This window comes from Emys orbicularis, chromosome 5, assembly GCF_028017835.1.
Source record: "Emys orbicularis isolate rEmyOrb1 chromosome 5, rEmyOrb1.hap1, whole genome shotgun sequence".
NCBI classification, from domain to species: domain Eukaryota; kingdom Metazoa; phylum Chordata; order Testudines; family Emydidae; genus Emys; species Emys orbicularis.
Window position 1 is genome coordinate 42,476,202 of NC_088687.1, and position 26,609 is coordinate 42,502,810.

Below are 26,609 nucleotides of genomic sequence, written 5' to 3' on the forward strand. Positions count from 1 at the left end.
TTAACAATGTCTGTCACTCAATCCAACAAGAAGAGGCATTTCAATTTGCATCTTTTCTATGGAGTGGGGGGAAAATTTTGTTAACAGGGATAACTGCTAAAACCTGTTCCATTTCTCACCCCGTGTTCAGCATTATTCTTATTTAGTCTCGACGGGGGCACCAGAAGCTCTAACGGCCAACTCTGAGGATAGCCTCTCTTTAAAGATTATTACTGGGAATTCAATGGGGCATCTATACAATTCTGTAACATGCATTATAAAAGAGATGTTTTAAGGATCATAATGAAGTTGAAACCTATATCATAGCTGGCACCCCAGTAGAACCTACAACTTCTGTCTTGTATATCAACTGCAGCCTTATAAAGTAGAGCCTTAAAGTAAGAATGCACTATCTATATATGAAAGTTTACTAAAAAGGCCTCATTAAAAAAATGAATTCACAGTATGTTCAGTACAGCTGTTGTCTTACCATTTGCCTTGTGCTGCACATCTGGCGGAAACTGGTCCGGAACATACCATTGATAGTCTGGCTGCACAGAACAATAAAACATTATTACAGCAATATGGACTTCATAGACACTTCAAACAAAAGAACAGTGGTATGTTAAAAATATAATTATGCTGTGAAGCTTTTTATTAGTCATACAAAAGTAATTTACCAAAAAACAAAAACAAACAAAAAAAACTTGATTTGGCTCAAAATTTCTACTGATTGAGCTTTTCAAGCTTGTTTTCTTCTTCTAACATGTGTTTGAATGCTGTGAACAGTATAAACCTTTCTAAATGCCACAAATCAAAGCCAACATTAGTAACATCAATCAGATTTTCAACAATCTTATGAACACTGTAGAGAGGGAGTGAGAAGACAGAGACAAACGAAATGGACCTGAAGACATTATAAACATTTGCATTTTTAACTAGGACCAATGCAAGCAGTTAAGAAGCTAAGAGAATGGCATGCTTTGACATAGCAGGTGAAGCTGTTCCAATGTGAAAGCGTGCAAAGTTTGTCAGCATTCATTTTCAACACCCTTCATCTCAAAAGTGTATTCCCCTGTCCTCCCATCGAGTTAGATGAATGTATCAATCGCATTAGATAGCATCATGTGCCACCTTGAATATGCTGTAGGACAGGGAAATTATTTTAAAAAAACACAACCAAACTTTTTCTTCTTTCTACAAGAGGACGATACCAAGATGGGGTCCTGGTCCATAACTTGGGCTCCTAGGCATTATGGTAATACAAACAAACAAGACAATGATGATATTGCCTGGAAATTCCTCCACATTTCTCATTAGAGAGGGAAATTTATTTTTTTATTTTATATTGCAAAATGTGGAAAATAACTACCAGTCTATTTGATTCTGAAAGACCATTTTATAAAATTATTTGTTTACTCATTATGTTAGGACTCAGCCCTCATATACATTTGAGCACTTTCAAAAAACGCTTTAACCTCAGATGGAGTAGTGTCAGGCTTTCTATCTAGCTTCAGACAGATAAGGAAGCCTATGAAATGCCATACATCACCACCCTCAATTCATTAATTGGATGGGAGAATTCTATGGTCCCTGTTTTGCAGAAATCCCTCTGGCAAAATTCCCATTATCCCCTAAAGAATTCCAATTTATCCATCCTCACTGGGAAGACACTTCACTGATTTCAGTAGGAGTTTTGCCTAAGTTAGAACTGCAAGATTGGGCTCTTGTTATGGATGATGGCTAAGTAAAACGTAAATCCTTTTGCAGTTATGTAACATTATTCAAAAAGTGACCATAAGCCTAAGGAAAATGAAGTCTTACTACAACTGGAAGTTCTATACTTTACACAAGAATTACTAATTTGAGCCAAAGCACCTATGTACACACTTAACTTTAAGCATATAAACAGTCCCATCGACTTCAAGAAGTTAAGCTTGTGCTTAAGTGTTTTGCTCTATTCAGTTCATAATAAACATGCAGTTCTCTAATTCATTACTACTTCTTTTCTCTCATATTACAGTCTTGAAAGAAATCCAAGGACAGAAGAGAGATACATTTCAAGTCAAACTAAATATAAAAGTTTCCTTCAAAGATTTCAATAGAAACAAAAAGTGAGATGCAGAAAAGGTGAAAATTCAGAAGCACAGAGTAAATGCACAGTATTACATTTGTTAAATCAAGACACTCATTAAATCCTAACACATTTCTTCTTCACTGACAAATTGCTCAGGGAGCTAAAGAGCTAAGAGCAACACTATGCTCACATAAGAAAATAATTTCAAAGAAAACTCAAAAAACAAGTTTGGGAACTTCAAAGCAACAATCAGAAATGGATTGCACCTCCTCAGTACTCCTTTAGGAATGGCAAAATTTATAAACCCAGAGAGTCCTTCTGGTACAATTAGAAACACAGATGATGAAAGCTCAAGGAGGAAAGCCAAAATAATCTGGGACTGATTCCAAACTGCAGTGAGAAACATTTTACAATATTTCAAACTCTGATAAACAAAATAAGTGTATTTCTAACAAAAAATTACCTGCTTCCCCACAATTTTCCTCAGATTTCTTAAGTTTGAAAGCATAAAAAACACATTTTGCAAAGTTAAGCTATAATTGCCTGAATAATACATTTAATACGTAACATTATATGCATAAATATAGGATTTAAAAATTAGTAGGTTCTTATTTTAATTTTTTGTTTAAAGTGTAATTTAATATTGTTTTACAATAAAATAAGCTTGATTGAAAAATGACATATTTTCATAAATCATTCTACTACCCTTACTCATGTTGAGTAATAACTTAATCCTCAGGTAGTCCCATTTAAACACGGCTATCCTGGAGCAAGATATTACTAAATATGCATCAAGATGTCAAAATTTGGCCCTTCGGGCTTTATAGCATAGTTATGTATCTTGCTACTAGTTCATCTCTTTGCATAGAAATGTTTGCATGCTACATAGAGAGGATATGATAGTGCAGTGTTGTACAAAGTCATCCCAATTATGGGATAGCTACATTACTCATGAATGACAAAACCATACGAGAGTCAAGCAGGTTGTCCAAATAAATATGGTGATTCACTACATACAACAGGAAAATTTGACATTATATTCAACAAATATTTATTTAGGCCAACTCCTGCTTTCACACAAGTCAAGAAAATAATCACACTGATCTTAACAGGACTAGCATTTGGACCTTTGTTGTCACTATTATTTATTTTGAATGCCCAGAGACATGCTACGTATCTCATAGAACAAATCCATGTTTATGAATACAGGTTAACCATGCTGCACTGTAGAAATGAGACATGACTTGTGATGGGATTCTGAGTTGATCTAAATAATAGAGAAAAAGTCTACTCAAACTTCCTGCGTAAAATTTATTTTCAATACTATTAGATATTTTCTAATTAAATCAAATGTAAAATAACCCCCTTTTCCTTAGGAACATTATATATAAAATGCATTTCTAAAGGCTTAATTATTTCTCTCTATTCAGAGAAAGCATAAATTGTACAAAACCTACAAGGTTCAGTTTTAATGAGATCAAGTTGGTGAGATATGTAAGTATGTCAGAGATCTGCTCAGGACAACACTTGAGATGAAGCCAAGGCCGGGGAGAAAAGATGTCTTTTAGCCTTTGGGCCCTGCAGAGACTGATCTCGCCCTCAGCACCATTCGGGCACACTCAAGAAATGAAGAGAAATCCCTGCAAGGACTTTCCCTCCTCTTTAGCCCACTTCTTGGGAAAATCTGCAGGAGGCAGGAAAGTGGGACCAGAGTTACAAATTTAACATGAAAAATTATAGGAGAAAACAGAAACATCAAAGAGAGAAAAGAGTTTTTCAGATGAGGCTTGAAAAGAAGTGCAGAATCAAAGGCCAGTCTAGATTTCACAGAGCAGGACTTATTAAATGAAGACTGGTGATTAGTATGGAGAGAGGCAGGGAGAGAGACTGAGCAGAGATCAGGCGCAAGGCTGGTTCAAGTCCATGGACAGCTTTGAAAACACAGAGGAAACATTTCATCTGGATCCTGAAATGGATTGAGAGACAACCAAGCTGGTTGAAGAAGAGGGTGGAATGAATCACTGAAAGGATCACTCATGCAAGGTTGCCATGTTCTAAGATCTGCAAAATGATAATTGACAGAAGTCCTACTCACAGGGTGCTGTTGCTGATCATACATGCCCCGTGATGCCATATGTACTCGAGGGTCTTGGTAGTGGAGAACTAATCCAGAGTTTCCATAATTAACCCAAGATGGAAGGAACATCTGAGGCGGGAAGCAGCACCTCTCAGATGGCACAGGGAGGTCTTTTGTCTGTAGGAAAAAAAATTTTTTTTTAAAAAAAACATGCTACTAGCTGCACCTGTGGATCAAACAGAATGCCAATACAAATTAACCACTGAACATTAATAGTGAAGAAGGGTCCAGACCCATAACTGGCTACAAGGCTTCTAATTTAACCTATTCTGAATGTTGATGAACAAATAAATCTCTCTTGATACAGCATCTTCCGCACATCCTGCCAAGGACCATCAAAATTTTTCTGTTGGATGAAGTATTTGATACCTACCTTGTAAGCACTGTATTCTGGCACCAAATGACATTTTTATCTCATGTAGTAGCACTCACTGTTCAACCAATACTAACCACATGCAGACTTGCTTAACATGGAACCTGGTTAATAAATAATACGGATAGTAATGAGCCAAATCTTGAGGTCCTCACAGTTTTTGCTCTGTTGCTCAGGCTTTACTGAAGCCCAATGAAATCAATGGAAATATGCTTTTTTTTGCTCAGACTGACTGAGCAAAAAAAAAAAAAAAAAGCTGGAGTCAGCACCTCACAAATTGGCCCAATCAAATAAGCACTTTGCACTGATATACCTAGAACTTGTCATGAACCCTCACAAATATCATCAAATCAATCACAGACCCTTTATTGAATGAATTTGGGCCAGAGTTAATACAGTGAAACATGTTTATAGAGAGGTTTACAGGGTACACAGGCATTGTGCTGAGCTTCTGCAAACAGGGATGAATTTAATCCCTAGTGAACTCCGATGTAGTGAAACTTGCTCAATGGATAGCATGCCTGTAGCAACCTCCACATATTTAGAGAAAGTTTTCTATGGGGAACAATGAGTTTATTATTATGGAATGCTTTCAAAGCTGATCCTGCAGCCCTTACTCTCACATATAGTCCCAGTGACTTTGGTGGCACAACACAGGTAAGAGCTGAAGGATCTGGCCCTTAAGAAGGAGAGATGAGTACTTTAGAAGTAGGGATTTACTCTACTAGCTCATAGAAGCCTTGAAACATTTAATGTAAATGCAAAACACAAGGTATTGAAGAGGCGCACACACACCTGTTGCTTTAATTGCTTCTCTAGAAGTTCCTTTTCTTGCCAACATGCTTTTATCTGTGGAGAAATAAAATTTTCACTGTGATAAATCAACCCTCTTGACTGCCTGTCCCAAAGCTGCTTCCAACACAACTGTCAGTTAATCACAGAAGACTCCAAGCATTACACATACACTGGCGCTCCTACAGCACTGGGGCTGGAACAACTCCCACGTATGTGCATGTTATGATGAGATCCTCACTGGCTCATGGGCCATCTACAAGAAACTACTTTGTGTGTGCATGACCCAGAATGCCTCTGCTATCCCTGATCACATCACTGGAGAGGAGTAGGTGGTTCCCCCACGTATTGGTGTTTTACAGTGATCTCCCAACACTGAAGTGAAGGGCTGACACACCCTCCTATGACCATTGGAAGGAAACTCTATGCAGCCACTTCTACTCCCTGGCTGGGCTCTACCACAGCACAAATATCAATGAGAGAAATGGCTTTAAAACCACCTGAACGCTTTAAAACATTCCCAAGCTGATTAAAATGTCATTCATCCACAGAAATACCCAATGTCTACTGAGTGGGTAACATACTAAGGATGTCCATGCTATTCCCGTGTGCTTGAATGCCCTGGATGGCACTACTTGTAGCATCACTAACAATTTTGCATTCAAATGAAATGCCGCCTTCTGTGCCATACAACTTTAATAATATTCTCTCATTTGGGGCCTTATTCTGTGCAATGCTGAATATCCTGCTGGGAGGTGCTAAATGCCCTCACCTCCCAATGAAGCTAATGGGAGCCATGGGCACTCAACACCTCTCCAGGAGGCACTCAAGTACCTTGTGGGGTATCAATCCCTTGCTTCTTATGCTACAGTAAAATCCAGTGTCTACAGTACTGCTTTTGGGTTGATTAAGAATCAGCTAATACTTCTGTGGTTAAATCAGGAAGTCCAGAGGGATGATAGTACAGCAGAGTACATTCCATAAAGACTTGCCACTTATTGCAAAATGTTGCTCAACTTTTGTCACAGAGAAGTCTTGCGATTTCATTATTTTTTAGAAGAGATTGTGAAAGCTCAATATTTTGTACGTGCCATGATTTCATTTCAGCTTCTCCCGCCTCAGAACATTGACATCACACTGGAGATAAAAAAGGATTTCCCAACCAATGGAATGACTCCGTTCAGACTGCTCAATTAATCTGAACTAGGACAAATTCTGCTCTGGAGTAACACCACCGTTTCAGACAGTTACAGGTCACCATAACAGAGCAGGACTTGGCGCCACACATTTTTTATTTCCAGGTTTGGGGATGAGGCTGTTTTTCTTATATCAAGTGCAGGCCAACAAAACAAATAAAAAGAGAAAGACAAAAGAACTGTGGTTTAAGAGATATTGAACAGCCTTTTTAATAGACACTCCATCTACTTAATTTGGAAGAAGTCTCTAATCATTTCTCATCTCTTTACAACATTTCTTCAGAATGATTTCAGCCCACGTGGTGACCTCAAATAAAATCCAATGTCAATTAAAGGAAGTCAAAAAGTCTTGGGTTGTATGGAAAGTGAGAAAATAAAAATAAAATGCACACGTGCTGGCAATGGCAACTTTCTTTAAATCATACCTGAGAATTTAGCTTGTTCAGTTGGGACTGTGATCTTTCATTAAGTTTTTGCAGTGCTTCTTTCTCTTCATTAAGTCTTTCTCGGTCAGATCTCTCCTTTTTAAAGTCTTCTTCATATATCTGTACCTGAAATGATTAATATTATTTATGAAATGTATTGTGGTAGTGCTACAGTGATCCAATGTTTCCATTACTCTTTTTTTGTTTTTTAAACACATTCCAAACATGTACAGAATTCATCCTAAGAGGCAATTCTCACTGGAATTCTACAACCATGATCATTTCCTGTGTCATTTTTACAAATTAAGCGACAAGCAACTGCTAATTTACAGAGCACTTTTTAGACTGATCCCTTCTATTATACATCTACCTTCAACATTTTTTCCATGCTTTTTCTAGCTTTAGTCTGTTTATCTGCATGTGATCCCACTCACAAATAATTCACAATCTCAGTATTTGTGGAATATTGCTATATTTGAATGGCTTTATTGGGGACTGCCTTAGACGTGATTAGCACTAAGATTCCAAATATTAAGGGTGTGGATTCTTCAAGATGATTCAAATGCTGGTTTAAGATACAAATATTTTACATTTTTCCCCATTTTCCAACCAGCTCTAATGATTAGCATCTTCAACTTCCACTGCTGGATCTGCTGGTTCTTACCTTGCCGGCGGTATTCAGGACCTTGCAAGGGATAGTCCCTGAAATGCTAACATGAGGATATATAAAACTGAGCTTATCACTTGAACAGAATGATGGGCCAGAGGTAAGCTGGGACCTATGAAGCATCTCAATGATCCCTTACCTGATGCACCATGAATTAAAAATGTTTTTGCTATTAACCAGCCAGCATTTTTATACATGCAGCACTTACGTCACAAGTTAATATTACTGCTGTTTCTCTGGTTCAGTGAAGAAATGCCATCAACTGAAGCAGAGAAAGTGAAACAAGGTAACTTGTAAATCACTATCTACATTACCTATATATAGCTGGCAACATCAGCAATACTCTTTAGACACTTCTGCCAGTGCATGTAGGCCTATCGGTTCTCTTTCTGCATAAAGCTATGCATAAAAGGCCTTTTCGGAGTGTCAGCTCTTCCACATTGTCCCCTCAAGGAGGCATGCCCAGTGTCAGCTTGTAGCACCTTGGGAGGGGACACAGTCAATAGTTCCTGCAGAGAGTCATGTCCTATATGTTTCAGCCCATCTATGATCAACCATCACCCCTCCACAGCATCAGCTGTATAGCAATCTGTCCTGTCATGCTCACCCTGACAGCCAGGTAACCACATGATCTGTTAAAACTCTGGGAGAGCAGATTGTGCTACAGTTCACGGTGGAGTGACTTATGATACCCCTTTGCATTATAAGATCTGATGCCCTGAAGAAGAGGGGGGGTGTTACATAGACTGTGTATCCCTCACCCCCCTGCTTCTCCCTTTTCCTTTGCCCCTCCCCTCTTGTTGTTCAGAGCTTAGCCCTTCTGTCCCAGCCAGGGATGGGCCAAAGATGGCTAAGCAATGGAGATATGCTATCATATAGATGCCTATCGCCTATCCTCCTCCGCACAAGTCTTCTGTTCCCCTTCATGTTGTGTAAGGTCCAGAATGACTATACTGATGTCTACAACTAGAAACATATATTAATAAAACTGACCGGCTACATTTCAGTTCCCCCAGGAGGATTTTGAGAAATGGTGTATGCTATTTTATTGTCTAGCAGAATGAAATAACCCATTACAGCACAATGAAGTACAAGATTCTGCTCCCCAGCATGTGGCATACATTATATTAGAGAGTCGAGTCTGGCTCAACTGGTCAAACGTGACAGAAACAAGTATTTTATCCCATGTATCTTCTGATCATGTCTATTCGTGTTTCAATAACTTTGCCTAACACTGTACAGGATGACAGACCTACAATTTAAAAATATAGGTACTTTTTAGGTGAGTTTAAACTGACCTGTTCCTAGATAGAGAGAAAACAAACCAAAGAAAATCATATCTATTCCTCAAAATGATGACTGAAATACTGATAACCTCCAGCTTCTCTGCCAACAGCAGAGTTTTCCACAAGTTGAGGGCTTCAATAGCTCAGACATAGGTCAGGGGTTTGTTACAGGAGTGGGTGGGTGAGATTCTGTGGCCTGCGTTGTGCAGGAGGTCAGACGAGAAGATCATAATGGTCCCTTCTGACCTTAAAGTCTATGAGTCTATGGGGTTTTCTCTGCAGCCAGTATGCAGGTTGTGATTTGTGTCTGCCTGTGCTGCATCATTCTTCTGAGAGACTGGAATACTGAGATGTGCGACATCCTGGTTTTCCAAGAACAGGATTCTTATATAATTCAATACAGTGCCAGCTCACAAGAAATGAGGACAGGCAGAATGCAAGAGATCAATATCAGACTAATCAATAACTCTTGAAATATATAATTCATTATGGTAAAATTCAGCCCTGTACAGATAGCTAGCACAATGCCTATGACCTTCTCATATCCCACATAAGCCCTATGTGATGTTTTAAGTGATGCTGTGAGGGACTGCAGATTTCAAACCTGGGCCTCCATGTCCCCAAGCAGTGCCCAGACAGCAGCCACTAACTGACAGCTCTCCAGAACTAGCAGGGATGGGATCTAACAGGACTCTGGACCACTAGAGGCTCTGCCCATGAAGTTCCTGATTGAAGCAGATGTCCAGCTCCAGCAATTGGCCCAGACACATGACTTAAGCCAGAAGGTGCACAGGAAGTTGTCTGAGCAACTGAAAAAACTCCTGATCTGCTGCTGAACTGAACCCTAACTCTTGACTCTGATATGACCCTGGCATTGTTCCCTGACTCTGGTTTGATCCTCAATACACGCTCTGATTTTGGCGTCAGCTTGACCCTTCGCACAGCTCTCTGACTATGACTCCAGTCGTGACCCTCAGTGTGACTCCTAATACTGATTCTGGATCCACTTTTGGTGTGATCCAAACCCCAGCTCTGACTCTGGCTTTGGTTTCTGGTTTTTGACCCTGGTTCTGACCACTAGGTCTAACTGCCCACATCCCCATCCCCACAGGGTCATAGACCTTGTGCTGGTCCTCAGGACTGAATTTCATCCTATGACAATGCATACCACTGTGATAACAGGATCTTAGAAGCATCATTTTATCTGGACTAAAGCCAGACTGCTTCCTCCTTTCAAAATCAGGATAACAAGTTAACCAGAACACAGTTTTTAGGAGAAAGGGGGGAAAATAGTAGTGTTAAACTCAGTCAGACTGATTTCCAGGCATTCTCACCTGCTGTCTGAGAACTTCCAACTGGGTCCTCATCTCTTCATGGTTGCAGTTCCTGTCAGACTTATCCAAATGAGGCACAAAAACGGACGGGTGTTGCTTTTGCAGTGCATCCAGAAGGGCCTGCAACAACATGGATTCACCACATCAAATGAATTCCTTTTTAATCATTACAATGTTGGTATCTTTGACTGAACAGATTCAAGCAAGTCATGACTTGCTTTTGACCGCATTTATAATTGTCACAGAGTTCATGTGGTGTATAAACTGTGCGACTAATATTTAATTACCCAAATTTTCAAAGTGACCACATTCCAGCTTCTAGGTTTGGGACACTATCATTCTGGGAGACTCAGTGCTTAGATTGCAAATCAAGCCATTGCAGGTCCATCCAATTTACATTTACCAATGCCTTTGCCTGTGAAAAATCAGAGTTTTGGAAAGCCTAGAGAAACTTTTGAAAAAAAATGTAGGTTCCTAAAGATGGGTTCCCAAAACTAAAGATTTAAAAAAAAACATTTAGCCATTATCTAGCAAATAATGGCTACAGCAGGGACTGAACCAAAGACCTTTAAGCACTGAAAGTACACATTTCTACTGCATGAGTTCAAAATCCTTTAGCTTTAGGCATGCAGGAGGTTGCATAGTCCGTATGGCCAGCCACTAGAGGGAGTCATGATTTCACACACTACACCATTGTATTACTGTTGCTCTGCTTTTCAATCCAACCCTGCTATGATACTTTGCATTACTTTCCCTTACATTATTTTTTTGAGATTACTGTATTCCAGTTATTCATAGGTTTGGAATCATCTTAAAACGATTGTTTCTCCTCACTCTCTATCACCAGCTAACAAATGTCACATTCCTTTATTATTCTGTCATAGCCATTTGGTGTCGTCCCATCTCAACCTCTGTCAAGGAGACCATGGCTGTCTCAACATTATGCATTTTTAAAAGATATAATTCCTGGTAATTGTTTCAGACTCCTCCCCTTGTCTGAACTGTTTAGAGTTACCATCAAACAGCCAACTATCAAAAGGCTCCCAAGGAGTTCATAGAGGAACCACTCCCTGATGTGGATGTCACTGAATTTTTCTCAGAATGCCCAGTAGAGTCCATCTGAAGTCCCATACAAGGTCATAAGGGAGGGAAAACCGATTTAGAGAGACAGAGGGTGGGCAGAGCAGGAGTTACAAGGAGTTCCAAAAGCACGGATGGCCATAGTAACCCGAAGGTTAGTATTATGTGCCTTGTCTTCCATGAAATAGTGACAGTAAAACTATAGTTATAACCTATAGCTTCCCAAGGAGGAAACTGAAAGAGGAGAGAGGATTTTTAATCTAATCCAAACTGCTGAGCTACCTTGAGTACTGTCCTAATAGTTGTGCCATTTGAGAGGCACATATATGTGCAGGGTTGTGTGAATGAGGTTGGATGTAAAGATGAGAGAGTATAAAAATGCATTCAGCTGGTCAACTTGTAGATTCTCTGTATTGTATCAAACTTAGTGGGGCACCCTGCCCCTCTGAGTTACAGTTATTCTGGACCATTCTATTCTGAAATGATATTTCACTACTGTGTACAAGCAATAAAATTAACGGAGAGCCAAATATCTACGGCAACCCCCAGCCCGACCGGAGCAGTATGTCCTAATTCTCTGCAAGTGTATCTGCAAGATATACTCCTGTTAAAATAAAATTTAATTACAAGTTGGGGATGGGGTAGAGGGAGGCAGGGAAGAGACTTTGTAAAGCTTAATGGAATCACAACACATTTGAAAGCTAAAACACTCTCCTGGTCTGTTCCCAGTCAAACCCGTTCTTTTACATATGATTGTTAAGTATAGCTGCTTGGGATGAATGTGAATGAAATCTGGTTTTATTTTCCCCCTTACCCATGTGGTATACACCTGTGCCTTGTTGACAATATACTTGCACACAGTGGTTCAGGCTCTCTGATTCAAAGATGAGCCTATTTCATTGTTCCTTGATGAGGTATTGTTTCCCCATTTCTCTGATTTTTTTCACTGAATTTTATGTCTTCGGTCTCCTTTAATAAATCAGTCACCAAGCTTATAAAGCTTATTTGTCATATCCATTTTAACTCTGCTGACTTTATATACACCTTTAAAATAAAAACTTCGATTAGTTTTTTAGGTGGCAACAATTCCAAAATACTTTATGTCACAGATCTGTGCTAGCTCCAGATCAGCTCACCACAAACACCGGTGGAAGTGGAGGAGATTAATTGGAAGAACTTTGTGAATTTTCCTAGTATATCAGAATTAGTCACACATCTGTGCTGTAAATAATTTTGTGCTGATCCAGTAGGAGAATTCACAGATTATTCTGTGGCCCTCAACAGTTCTCATTTTTATAGTACCTGGAGAGGAGGAGGGTGGGAGAAATCTACTGTTTATGTATTAAGCTACAATCTAAAATATGCGGCAACACTGCTTCTCAAGCCATCTGAAAGAATTGCTTTTATGCTGTATGCAAAATAAGTCTGTGCTTCTCTATTTATCAATTTATTTCTTTATTTCTAATTATGAACAGTTGCCAATTCTTGTGATTTTAGAACAAATCTCATGATATTGGGTGCTTTTCTTAAAGACCCAGGTCCCGGAGTCATGTGATGATGTGAGAATCTCAGCTTTTTCCCCCCGGAAGTTTCTAGACATCATTGTGTGGAGAAAAAGCTGGAAAATGTGAACTCTAAAGGCTTGAAAAAACAAAGTGAATAAAAAGAACATTTATTTTTAAAATCTCATTATTTTGGGGCAGTCTAACTCAATTTTTGAATGCATGGGGCTGGCAATACTGTGGACAACAGTTTCTATGTACACTAGTGAAATAGTCATAGAAGAACCCAAATACCATGTAAACCAGAAAGAACAATTCTCTCTTGCACTCAGTGAGTTCTGTATTATAGAGCAACAGGTATCTCACTGGCAGCACAGCTCTTCCCAAATGAGAATATTTTCCTCCCTCCTCCTCAGTCCCAACCACACTACAAGACCCTAGCAAAACAGAACAATATGTTCCAGTAAATTATTTTATGAATAGGCCTTTGGAGCTGAAGTCACACAAAGTTCCTGCGTGAGTCCGGTCAATGCATTTTGGAGACAGCTAGAGAAACCACAAGTTCAATCAAATTCTTTTACAAGGCAACATGCATTTTCCTTGCTTTGAATTTAGCCTATGCATCATTCAAAGTTACGTCACAGTAATTTTTAAGAGCAGCATATTTCCTCAGGAAGCTTTTGTGGTTTACCAAGAGGTACATTGTTAGAAAACACATCTTGCTTTCTGTGATCTTTTGATTCAACATTTACTACATTTCCCCCTTTTTAAAAACAGAATTTCACTGGTCGCTGTCTGGTGGGAAGGATTTGGATTCTGAGCTGTAAGGCAAGAGAAGGAAGGCGGTTGGGTGCCAGGAGAAAAAGACTGTGGTGAAATCTTGTCCCGAAGTAATAAAGAGCTTTGCCATTGACTTCAATTGGAGCCAGGATTTTACCCTATAAAGCTGAGCAGGGAATGGAGTAATGTTGCAAAGGGGAGAACGGGATTATGTCTGGGGCAACATGGGTTAGGGATCAGAGGAGAGAGTGGCGGGAAGAGACAGCCGATGTCAGATAGAAGAATTTGAGAAATGAACATTGCTGAGGCAAGAGGATGACTAGGAACCCACAAGGTGCTTGAGTCAGGTTGGGAATCTGAAGCACAGAAGAGTGTGCGTGAGACGCCAAAGCTTCCTCCAAAGCTGGCCTATAGGAAATTTATATTCCCCTTCTTAGTGCAACTGTCTGTTAGCAGCAGCTGACTATAAGGATGGGCTCAGATAATCCCTCTCCTGTCTCCACTAACCATAGCTTCCCATGCTAAGGCACACAGATTAGTAGTGATCAGGGTTCCACTGCTATGCACCCAGCAACACTGCAGATGAGTAATATGGGAGGAGAGAAGAGCACCCTATTTTCAACATTCAGGGTCTTCCACATTGGCATTATCTGGCAGCAAAGATCCTTGAAATAAATTCAGGTCAAAGATACAAAAAATATTAAAGCAATGTTTCCCATCTCATACTTCTCTTTGTCTATACCTTGTTGAGGCGACTTATTTCACATTCATAGTACTCTCTCTTTTTGGTCACTGAAGCTTTTTGTTCCTTCAGGAGCTTGTTCTCTTCCTTCAGTTCATTCAATGCTTTATTTAGGATTTCTTTTTCTTTCTGGAATGTAAAAACATATAGAAATGTTGATAAGGTTCAGATGAAATTTTTTTTTCAAGAATGTTTTCAGAGTATCTGGCAGATGTGTTGCACTTTTGTTATCCCAAGGAATTGTGCCAAACTACTGGATGGAGAAGCAGCAGGAAAAATAGTGGGTAGCTGGAGCCTGACGCTATAAAATGTGCTGAGATTGCGCTGTGCTGACTACTCACATGATGAGAAAAAAAAAGACAACATACCAGACCAGATTCTGACCCCTTCTTGTACTCGGGTTGCACAAAGGGACCTTGAAGCCAGGTATCAAAACAGATGAGGTTGCAGAGAGATTATTACTCCAGTTCTACATTATAATAGTCCAGCACAGGAGGTGTCCACAGCTAGGGTTGCCAGGCATTCAGAACACCTGGTCGAAAAGGGACCCTGGTGGCTCCTGTCAGCACCACTGACTGGGCCGTTAAAAGCCCTGTTGGCGGCGCAGCGGGGCTAAGGCAGGCTCCCTGCCTGACCTGGCTCTGCATAGCTCCCAGAAGCGACCGGCATGTCCCTGCAGCCCTTAGGCACAGGTGCGATCAGGGAAGCTCCACGCACTGGCCCTGCCCTGAGCACCGCCTCCGCAGCTCTCATTGGTGGAGAACTGCAGCCAATGGGAGCTGCAGGGGGCGGTGCCTGCAGGCTCGGGCAGCACGTACTGCGCAGAGCCGCCTGGACGCTCCTCTGCCTAGGGGCCGGACATGGCGGCCGCTTCCAGGAGCGGCACGGCGCCAGGGCAGGCAGGGAGCCTGTCTTAGCCTCACTGTGCCGCCAACTGGGAGCCGCCTGAGGTAAGCACTGCCCAGCCAGAGCTCACACTCTAAACCCTCTCCCCAGATTGGAACCCCCTCCTGTACCCTAACTCCCTCCCAGACCCCACACCCCATCCCCCTGCCCCAGGTTGGAACCCCGTCCAGCACCGAAACACGCTTCCAGACCCTATACCCCGTGCCCCCTCCCGCACCCCAACCCCTTGCCCCAGCCCAGAGCCCCCTTCTGTACCCTGAACCCCTCATTTCTGGTCCCACCCTGGAGCCAGCACCCCCTCCCACATCCCAACCCCCCGCCCCAGCCCCGTGAAAGTGAGTGAGGGTGGGGGAGAGCGGCAGGGAAGGGGCAGGGCAAGGGTGTTCGGTTTTGTACAATTAAAAAGTTGCAACCCTATCCCCAGCATAGGCTGGAGTGCAGCAGTGCTCCAGCAATCCCTGGCTAATGAAATGGTTCCTGTAATAGTTGACAATTAAGAGCAGACCTGAGGTTGCTCTACATTGCAAGAGAGGCTGAATCAGCTCCCAGCCTGCTCCAGGATCAGGGAGCCACCAAAGTAGCTTAAAGTTACCTTTGTCCCCACCCTAGCCATGCGGAGTGGAGCTTGACCACACTTAACTATTGCCCAATTAAGGAAAGTATCCCTAATTAGGACAGCACTTTTACCATGTTATTTTTAAGATAGCATTGTAGGGATTAACATGACTGGCACATTAAACATACAGTCCAATTCTGATTTCACATCACATCTACAGTCTTACTGGTGTCTGACTGTAAAACACCATTGGCTTCAATGCATTTACTGAGTGGATTTACCAGCTAAGTGGAGCTGAGATCAGTATCAAACTCCCAGAGTGACAGTACTGTACAAGCTTCTTCACATTGCTCTGAAGGGTTAAAACTTTCCTCATGAGCTGCTTTTGTCAGACTGAGTTAGATCGGAGTTATTTTGACATTTTTCTAATTTAATTTTAAAAGCTTGGGACTTCTTGTACAAAAGGAAAAATAAAATTAAGAGATTTTCTGAGTTCTGCTGTTTTGGACAATAAAGAAACAAACTACAACAAACCTAAACCCACTGTGATCAAGCACACCGGGGGCCATAAAACCCATTCTTATGTGCAACAGGTGTGCCTCAGTGCAGTCAGCTACTGTTTTATATACGGTATTAAAATGCCCACAAAAAAAAAGGATAAATCTTAATGTGTACATCCACCCACTGAAAAAGCACTTTGCAGGCTTACATTTACTGATAACATGGCTGCATTCCATCACTATACCCCAAATTAGTTGGAACATTTAATTTCTTCAAAACAATTTGTAATTTTAGCAGAGCGTCTCCTGATTAGTTAATTACAGATACATGAGTAAACTTGGAGCTTGGGTTTTTTTAAGCTATAAAAATCCTAAAAATCCTTATAAATGTTTTCATCTCTTCTTGCCTCGACGATTAGTATTATTTCTAAGGCTTCCCCCATTCCTAAATCCCAACCAGGGGCGGCTCCAGGCACCAGCGCATCAAGCGCGTGCCTAGGGCGGCAAGCCGCGGGAGGAGGCAATTTGGCGGTGGGTACGCCGAAGGCGCGGGACCGGCGGACCTCCGGCAGGCATGCCGCCGAAGGCTGCCTGACTGCCGTGCTTGGGGCGGCAAAATACATAGAGCCGCCCATGATCCCAACAATTGCAAAATGCTGGGGCTCCCCTTCTGACACATACAAAAGAACATAACCATATCACTACCTCATTTAACCAACCTCCTCTGGTTCTCTACTCAGTTCAGATTCCAGTTCAAAATTGCCATCCTTGTTTTAAAACCCTCCATAGGCTTGCTCCAGAACAACTCATTGACCCCCTACGCCTCTCCCTGCTCTTCTCCTCATTCTCTCTCTCATGTAAACCTCCTCTCTGTCCCTTCACTCACCCTCACCACTGTTGATCTGAGAATCTTTTCTGCAGCTGTTGGTTATCTGGGAAAGCCTTTCATCTCTTTGCCTTATCAAACTATGCATTTTCAGATCCCACTGGAAAAACACATCTTTTTGTCCCTGGATAATACCCTTTTAATGCTACTCTCCTTCTACTATCTATTTAAAACTTTATGCGTGTTTTATTTTAACTCTGCAGACTATCTGAAGTTTGTATGAAGGATGTTGCCAAGTTGTGTGGTACTGTGTTGTACATCCTTTAACCCAATGGTTCTCCAGCTCTTTCATTCTTTGGACCACTTCATCAGAGAAAGATCCTCTCATGGACCAGCCTTCCTTAGTTCTCAAATTGTTTTGTTCTTCAACCTCTATGTGGCTGACAAAACACAGTTTGAGAATCACTTGTGTAACTCATAGCAGCATCAGTTATTGTCTCTGCAGATCATGCTCTGCATTCCTGACTGCTGTGGCCTAAGTTAATGCAAGACAAGCAAATGATTACAGGAAACAATGTATTTGCTTTGTTTTTCCTGAACATGAAGCAGCCACTTGCAGATGCAAGTTCCTCAGTTTTAGTTGTTATTCAATTGCACTCAGGGAATCTCTTTTTAAAGTTTTTGTTCTGTGAAGCTGACTGAGAATATTCTAAATTGGAGCCATATCACTTAGTTGTAATTGGTCACACACATCACATGGAATTGTTTCTTTAACATAACAGAGGAGCAATTTCTGAGGTGAATACTGATATTCACTTTCTGTGCATATTCATGCCAGTGAACTGTATTCCTCAAATATTTGTGGAAAGTGAATTCTAAAGGGGCACAAACACTCTTGATGGAAGTGCTTTTACTAAAGCACGTGCCTAATTTTAAAGTATGTGATTAGTCTCATTAGGCACATGTTTCAGTACCTTGCTGAATCAGGGTCTAAGACTAGAGACTACCACTGTAATGTTAAAATAGGAGATGAAAAGCTTTACGTACAAAGATGTGAGTTTATCTTACGGCAGCCAATAACAAACATTAATACAGGTACAGTGGAAGTGATGCATTCCTCCAACTGCGTCAGTGTCTCACGTCATCATGTTTTGCATGAAAAACACAGAACCCTGACCTGACTTCAAGTCTTAGGACCTGAGCTCACAAACACTTATTAGAGCACATAGTGTGTTTTCTATTGAACTACTCCGAGTAGTCAGCACTATACCAGATAGTGTTTGCAGGACTGGGCCTAACAGTAGTAAGTTAAAGAGCTCCTTAAATATTTTTATATGTATTTGAAAACGTGTTGTTAAACACACAAATATATTTACTACCCTAAATTATCCTTAAGCATTTTGTGTATGTATCCCTAAATTCCTACAGTAAGAACATAAGAACGGCCATACTGGGTCAGACCAAAGGTCCATCTAGTCCAGTATCCTGTCTTCTGACAGTGGCCAATGCCAGGTGCCCCAGAGGGAATGAACAGAACAGGTAATCACCAAGTGATTCATTCCCTGTTGCCCATTCCCAGCTTCTGGCAAATAGAGGCTAGGCACACCATCCCTGTCCATCCTGGCTAATAGCCATTGGTGGACCTATCCTCCATGAACTTATTTAGTTCTTTTTTAAATCCTGTTATAGTCTTGGTTTTCACAACATCCTCTAGCAAGGAGTTCCACAGGTTGACTGTGCGTTGTGTAAAAAAATACTTCCTTTTGTTTGTTTTAAACGTGCTGCCTATTAATTTCATTTGGTGACCCCTAGTTCTTGTGTTATGAGAAGGACTAAATTACACTTCCTTATTTACTTTCTCCACACCAGTCATGATTTTATAGACCTCTATTATATCCCCCCTTAGTTGTCTCTTTTCCAAGCTGAAAAGTCCTAGTCTTATTAATCTCACCTCATATGGCAGCCATTCCATACCCCTAATCATTTTTGTTGCCCTTTTCTGAACCTTTTCCAATTCCAATATAACTTTTTTGAGATGGTGCGACCACATCTGCACGCAGTATTCAAGATGTAGGCATATCATGGATTTATATAGAGGCAATGTGGTATTTTCTGTCTTATCTATCCCTTTCTTAATGATTCCCAACATTCTGTTCACTTTTTTGATTGCTGCTGCACTTTGAGTGGATGTTTACAGAGAACTGTCCACAGTGACTCCAAGATCTCTTTCTTGAGTGGTGACAGCCAATTTAGACCCCATCATTTTGCATGTATAGTTGGGATTATGTTTTCCAATGTGCATTACTTTGCATTTATCAACATTGAATTTCATCTGCCATTTTGTTGCCCAGTCACCCAGTTTGGAGAGATTATTTTCAGCATTTTCTTTTATTGAGCATAAAGAAAATTCACCCACTTACAGATCAGTTTGAGAGGGGACAGGTGCACAATTCATATCAGTATGCTTCCACCCCACGCCCCAAATGCTCTATTCATCAGCCCTCTGTCAACTTCCGGAGTGATACAGCCACAAGGAGTCACTTGCATTTCTAGAGATGGATCTCCGATCTGCCGCCTCCTCAGGAGCATAACACCACCAGACAAGGAACCCGATACTCTAGTTTTATCTCACTGGTGTAATTCATCCCACGCTGTATCTCTTACTAGAGCAAATCCCATGTAACTCTATGGACACACACAATCAAGTAGGTAAAGTGCAATCCTCCTACCGCTTCCTGAAGCGGTCCATCTCTGGCCAGGGCTTGCAGACTCTCACACTCTTGCTGATGCCGGTGCCTTTCTTTCTCCAGCTCACTGATACTCCTCTGTGATGCACCCAGTTTCGCTTTCACTTCTGCAAGCTGTAAAATGATCACACACACTCACAACAGGGGGTGATTGAGGCAGAGGACACTGAGTGGTGCGGTATGCCCCAGGCTCCTTCAAAACCTTTCTGCTCTCAGTACGCAGCTAGACACAGAGAAGGAGCCAGAACCGTTTGTACGTAAATAAGATTCCCCCCGCCGCCTTTTCAGGTCTCTCTCTAAAGAAAAATTTTAAGCACTTTGGCCCTGGATCAGATCCTCAGCTATTGTAAATCCAATTAGCTCCAATGATTTAGCTGCCAATTTACATCAGTTAAGAAGCAACCCCTCTACAGATTTTCCATTTTTAATGCTCTTTTTTCTTCCCCATCATGGGCTCCTTCTGCAAAAATGCCCTCATAATCCAACTGGGGGCAAAATGATCATGCACTGATGGAGACAAGTCATTTGTATTCTCTCTGTGTATACGCAATTCAGAAAAGAACAGTGTGGTCTATTAATAGAGCTGATGGGGGGGGGGAAATCAACATTTTGTCTTTGGTAGAAAACAAAAATAAATGGGAATTTCTTTTTCCTATAAGGCAGTTAGAGGCGGACACTGATGGAAATTATGATTATTTACTTAAAGGAAGAAACCACTCAGGCAGCCGAGTTTGCTAGCCAACTAATTATGGTGTTTTCAAAAGAAATGTCTGTGGCATAAATACCCCAGTATGTAAAAGGAGGGAGGAGGAGACTACCACTTGTTTTAACAAAATTCTTAATAAAAGAAAAGTAACAGTATTTATTTAAAATAAAAGAACAAGAGCTCCTTATACAGTATAGCCTCTCATGTGGTAAAATCCACCCAGGTATTAGAGCTAGTGGAGCAACCTTCAGCTTCCCCTACCATGTGTACCAAAAAGGGGATCTCCATGCTGGTCATTCATAAACCAACCTAGAAGGTAGCATAAGGGATGGCACAGGGGCATTTGATCTGTAGTTGTGCAGATGCAGTGCCTTTGGCACACACTGCACACCTGCAGATTAATTCTCAGGGAAGCATGGCTTAAAGTGGGCACAGTTTTCATGATCTTCTGGAGGACCCTTGTTTTGATGACCACAATGATCCTCACAGGACTTCAAAGACCACTTTGAACCTTAGCTCCAGTAACGGATTGCCAGAAAACCCATATGCACATTACTTGCTATTTTATGTTCAAACTCTCAATTTTTCCTTTACGTGGGACATGGGGGTGGACATAGAACCCACTAATGTTATTTTTCAAATTATACCTGTAGTCTAGTTTGTATTTAAGGATGGGGCTGCTGTCAGCTGGTGGCACTTTTAGAGCCCAATAGAAACAATCAAACCTACCTTTTTTTCATAGTGCTGTTTCATACTTCTAAATTGTTGATCCCATTGCTTGTTCACCTCCAGCAGCTGCAATTATCAATCAGTAATTCTCAGTGAGCAACACTTGCCTGAAGTGCATTATTACATAGATTAAACTGAAGCTAACAAAGGTGTTCAGCATCTCCTCATCATCTATGGCCAATTTACATTCAAGAGGAGAAAGACCAAAGGCTGCCAACCTTTGTGGCATGTCTTTCATTTCTTTGATATTTGCATTCCAGAATACAGTCAAGGTGGAGATTTAGGCCTGGTCTACACTGGAGGGTGTGTGGGGGGGTCGATCTAATACATGAATAACGTAGCTGAAGTCAATGTACTTAGATCTACTTACCGTGGTGTCTTCACTGCAGTAAGTCGACGGCTGATGCTCTCCCGTCGACTCCGCCTGCGCCTCTCGCCCTGGTGGAGTACCGGAGTCGATGGGAGAGCGCTCGGCGGTCTATTTATCACATCTAGACGCGATAAATCAACCGCCCGCTAGATTGATCTCTGCCTGTCGATCCAGTGGGTAATGTAGACAAGCCCATAAACTGAGGCTTTCCTCATCCGTGACATTTACATCACTCTGATATGCAGTAAATTGCAGGTGACTCATGTTTAACACAGTAGCAATGCAAATAAACTACCACTCCCAATTTCTTTTTGAAGTTACATACACTTTTTCCCTTGTTTAAAGTTCATTATATCTTGCCAGGTATATGTGATAGGTGTAGTTTTAGATGTTGCAAACCCCACTTGCCTTACTCATATGAAAGTGCCATTGAGTTCAGCAAGACTATTTCCATATATAAAGTGAACAGGGATTGGCTTTTATCATAATAGGGTCCTACCAAATTCATGGTCCATTTTGGTCAATTTTACGGTCCTAGGATTTTAAAAATTGTAACTTTCATGATTTCAGATATTAAATCTGAAATTTCACAATGTTGTAATTGCAGGGGTCCTGACCCAAAAGGATCTTAGGAGGGTGTCACAAGATTATTGTAGGGAGGTTGCAGTATTGCCACCCTTATTTCTGCGCTGCTGGTGGTGGCAGTGCTGCCTTCAGAGCTGGGCAGCCAGAGAGCGCTAGTGCCAATAGCAGCGCAGAAGTAAGGATGGCATGGTATGGGCTTGCCACCCTTACTTCTGCACTGCTGCCTTCAGAACTGGGCCCTCAGCAGCAGCTGCCACCCTCCAGCTGCCCAGCTCTGAAGGCAGCAGTGCAGAAGTAAGGGTAGCAATACTGCAACCACCCCTAAAATAACCTTGCAACCCTCTTTTGGATTGGGACCCCCAGTTTGAGAAACACTGGTCTCCCCTGAAAAGTCTGAATAGTATAGGGTAAAAGTACACAAAAGACCATATTTCAAGGGGGAGACCAGATTTCACGGTCCGTGATGTTTTTTTCACAACCGTGAATTTGGTAGGGCCCTAATCATACACGTAACTGGCACATCAAAAAGTTAGCAGTGAACCAATAAAAATGGTTTACACTCCTCAAATATATGCCCCCTGGAAGCATCCTGAGATCCAGCACATGGATCACTGTTTAGGATGGTCACAAAAAGAAACATTCCCAGTTTGCTAGGAGTCAGACACCCAATAAGCAATTTGTTGCTGCTCAACATTATCCCTTGGCATTACTATGAGCATTAATAAAGTTTGCACTAATGTCTTATAAATCCCTACTCAGGGTTCAAGAAATCATTAACCTTCAGCTTGGCTACGCCACCTTATATCAGCACATTATTAGTGTGTTTTCAGCCCCAATTCTGCAAACATGTATGCTCTTGCTTAACTTTATGTATGTGAAACATGCCAATGGCTTTAGTCACATGCATAAAGTTAAGTATATGCATAAGTGTTTGAAGGATTGGGACCTTATTTCATGACAAACTGTGAGGCAAGAATATTTTGGTTCCAGAATGTAGGACTAGCATTCCACAAGAAAATCATGGCCCTGATTCTGCCACTGACTGAAGAGGAACTGCTAGAGAAGTAAATATTAATCAGTGTGAGCAACAGTAACAATTTGAGCCCTATGATTTCCTGCTCTGGAAGACCAAAAATTATAATTTCACAATAGTATAATCAGTTACCTCTTGTCTCTGTCTTTCCAATATTCTGATCTGTTGTTCAAGGGTATCTGTTGGTATCTTCTTCTTTTTTGTCAGTAACGTACACTTTCAAAGAATAGAAAAAAACAATATTTAAAATAAATCCTTCTAAATAATACCCCCAAATTCAGTATTATCCTATAGAGCACTTATCTACCTTACATGTCAATTATATTAATGTTTATAAAGCAATTTGAAGAGGGAAATTTCTATTTAAGTGCTAGATTTACACTACTGTCCTTTAAATCTCCCTGGCAAGGCAAAAAGGCCTTACATTGAACAAAAATGTAATTTACACTCACTTGCTTACTCTGTGGTGGAAATGAGAATTGTGGGCAACTGAAGTCAATGGAGCTATGCCAATATAAACCAACTGAGATTTTAGCCCATTGTGTATCATATTGTGTTACGGGGCAATTCTTTAAAAAAGCAGTTTGCAAAAGCCAGCAAAAGTCTAATGATTTTCTTCAGCTTTCTACATTCATATTTTGTTTTTTATTTTAAAGATACTGTGTATGAAAGTATTGTTTGCCTGCCTCACAACTAATAAAGGTGCTGTGCTTCATACACTTACCACTAGGCATGCTAGCAGGCATGAATAGTCCCATTCATTCATGGGCATTAGTACAGTAAGCATTATTCCCAGCAGTAAGTGTTTGCAGGAGTGGGCCCATAATTAGACCCATAATAGGTTCAAAATATACTTCATAGGTCATTTGTAGCCAGTATGGTTTCAGGCAAATCCTCATTTTTATATTATTAGCCCAATAGATCATAATTTCCAAGAAGCTATCACAGGCTCTCATAACAAACCATGATGCACACTAGCTGCATGTAGAAACGGAATTGTAATTGGAATAAATATACATAACACAGAAAAGCACATTGGCCATGTCAAATGCTTGGTCATTGAAAGTGTTGTTTTTAATTCCCCCCCCACCAAATATCCAGTCAGTAGCCTGGTTTTCAGACCAAAACTGCACTGTCAATTAGAGGTCTGCTAGGACCTAATTTTAAAGCCTGATCTGTATCCTACTAGACCACAGCCAACCTGAACTCAAGTCCAAGCATGTCAAGTTGTTTTCATTCCTGACCCAATCCCGACACTTGTAGTCAGACCCTATCAGGTTCCAGTCGGATTGCAAGGGTCTAGCTGCTGGCCCAGATTCCATTTTCTTTACCTTGTTTCCTCTGCGGAGCTGCCAGGACTAATTACCCCCCAATCCTGCTCACCCTTCTGTGACCCAATCCCTTGCTGCTCCTCCCCAACCTGTGTCAGTGCCACTGCCTCATCCTTGGAGCTTGGCCTAGGGGGAGCTTCCCACTCCCCATGCCCGCGATCTATCTCTGGCTGCCTCCTGCCCATGGAGTCGACCGACTAATGGTGGAGTTTCCCACTCCTGCCAGCTGCTGTGACCCTACTGCGTGCACTGCTGAGCTGGCACAGCTTGTCAGCCCAGGCAAGTGAAGCACAGCCTAATACAGAATTCTCAAAATCTACCAAATACATTTTGCATATTCTTTTTTATTCAATTGATAAATATATACAGCTTTAAGGACAAATTGTGATTAGTTTTAAATGTCACAGCTCACACTTTCCAGTAGAGAAATACAATGCTAGTAAATTCAAAGAATGCTCCGGTGCCTGTGGCTCAAATCTTGGTATAGCTAACAGTGCCTCAAGAAGCTGCCTTGTTACCATGGCAATTGGCCACGCCATGGATCAGCTTCTTAAAGAAAAAAATTAAAGATTAAAAAAAGTTTCTAAAAGATCTATAGCATTCCAGTATCACCTTCGTACATTAAAACAGAATACATTCATTCTGACAAGACTATTTTACCACACAAGCCTATAATGATCCATCCACAAAGTGATAGCTCTAAATGTCTAATTAGTTTGCACATTTCCATTAATTAAACAACATGCCACTGATACTGCTCCCCATCAGAAATGCTCACTTACCTGTAACTGGTCTGCTGAAGTTTCCGAGCCATTCATGCCTGTCTGTGGCAGTTGAAAGAGGCTTTGGATGTCTGTTTTACTGCAGGTCTTTAAAAGAAGGCAAGCAAATAAAATATGTACTTTAACCAGGTGGGGTTGTCCGAAGGGGGGGGAGGGAAAGAAAAAAGTTCTATTAAAACATGTGTCTCAAAAACTTCACAGATAATGTTCCCAACGAGTTGTGCGTGTGGAAGCAACACAGAGTAAGATATAGGTGATGGAACTCTGATTTAAACCTTTTTTGCCTTCTATACAGGGGCTTCCCAGAATGTCTCAAGCATGCTGTCTGTGACTAATGTATGAGACAGGATAGGGCTTTGTTTAGTGTGGTATGTAAATTGCAATCCCTTCCTTTACTGGTTGATTCTCCCCTGGGTGAGGAACTGGCAAAGATAAGGGAAGGAAAAATAAACTTTCAATAAATAGCTCTAGGGACATGGCTTTCTTTTCCCCAGTACCAGAGATATCTGTTTACAATTGGAACCAAGCCCTTTGGCATGCCTGAATATAAACATTTTCTGACGTGACATTAAAACACACTGTATTTCCTTATAAGAGAGAAATTGGTGAGTCACTTAATGGAGAATACCAATAATGCCTGTAAAAACTATGGGAAAGAAAACAGCCAGCAAAAAGAACAATAAGTACAGTGAAATATACATGCAGCATTTCATGCTTTTACAGCCTGAGGGTGAGTTTTTCCCCCTTGAAATAGTTCTATAATTGTGCAAAGACACAGAGCTACAACACGCTGTTTTTCTTATTATCTTTAAGGACCTAATCCTTCCAGTTCTTGTCATTTATCAGGTTGTCTCGATATGGATTTAGATGCCCAATTTAAGGTACACAAGTTTAATCATTTTAGTCTTAACTTCTATGTCTTAGTTTCCCATCCGCAAATGGGGATAACTATACATAACTAACCTCACAAATGAGACACATAATTAAATGTTTCTATAGCATTTTGATTTTTTTAGATGGAAAGCACTAGACAAATACAAAGTACTATTTTTTTTTCTTCTAAAAATTCTGAATAACGATGGTGTTGGAGGGAAAATTTAAAAGAAAAAAAACCCTTTTTCCTTTTTGTGGGAAGATAATAGGTTTTTCTCAGGGAAAGGAACAAACG

The 26,609-nt window shown here is 40.9% G+C and overlaps 1 protein-coding gene across 1 annotated transcript; it reads right to left on the bottom strand.

Moving 5' to 3' along the window:
• Positions 1-25,546, bottom strand: TNIP3 (TNFAIP3 interacting protein 3). Its single transcript, XM_065405701.1, has 11 exons — positions 25,442-25,546; positions 23,461-23,544; positions 21,341-21,406; positions 19,888-20,019; positions 14,371-14,499; positions 10,267-10,386; positions 6,980-7,105; positions 5,362-5,415; positions 4,152-4,310; positions 470-530; positions 1-56 (listed from the first exon to the last, which is right to left on the bottom strand). Exons 1-11 carry the CDS (start codon positions 25,475-25,477, stop codon positions 1-3), a joined length of 1,023 nt encoding a protein of 340 aa, XP_065261773.1. The 5' UTR covers positions 25,478-25,546.
• Between the last annotated feature and the right edge of the window lie 1,063 nt (positions 25,547-26,609).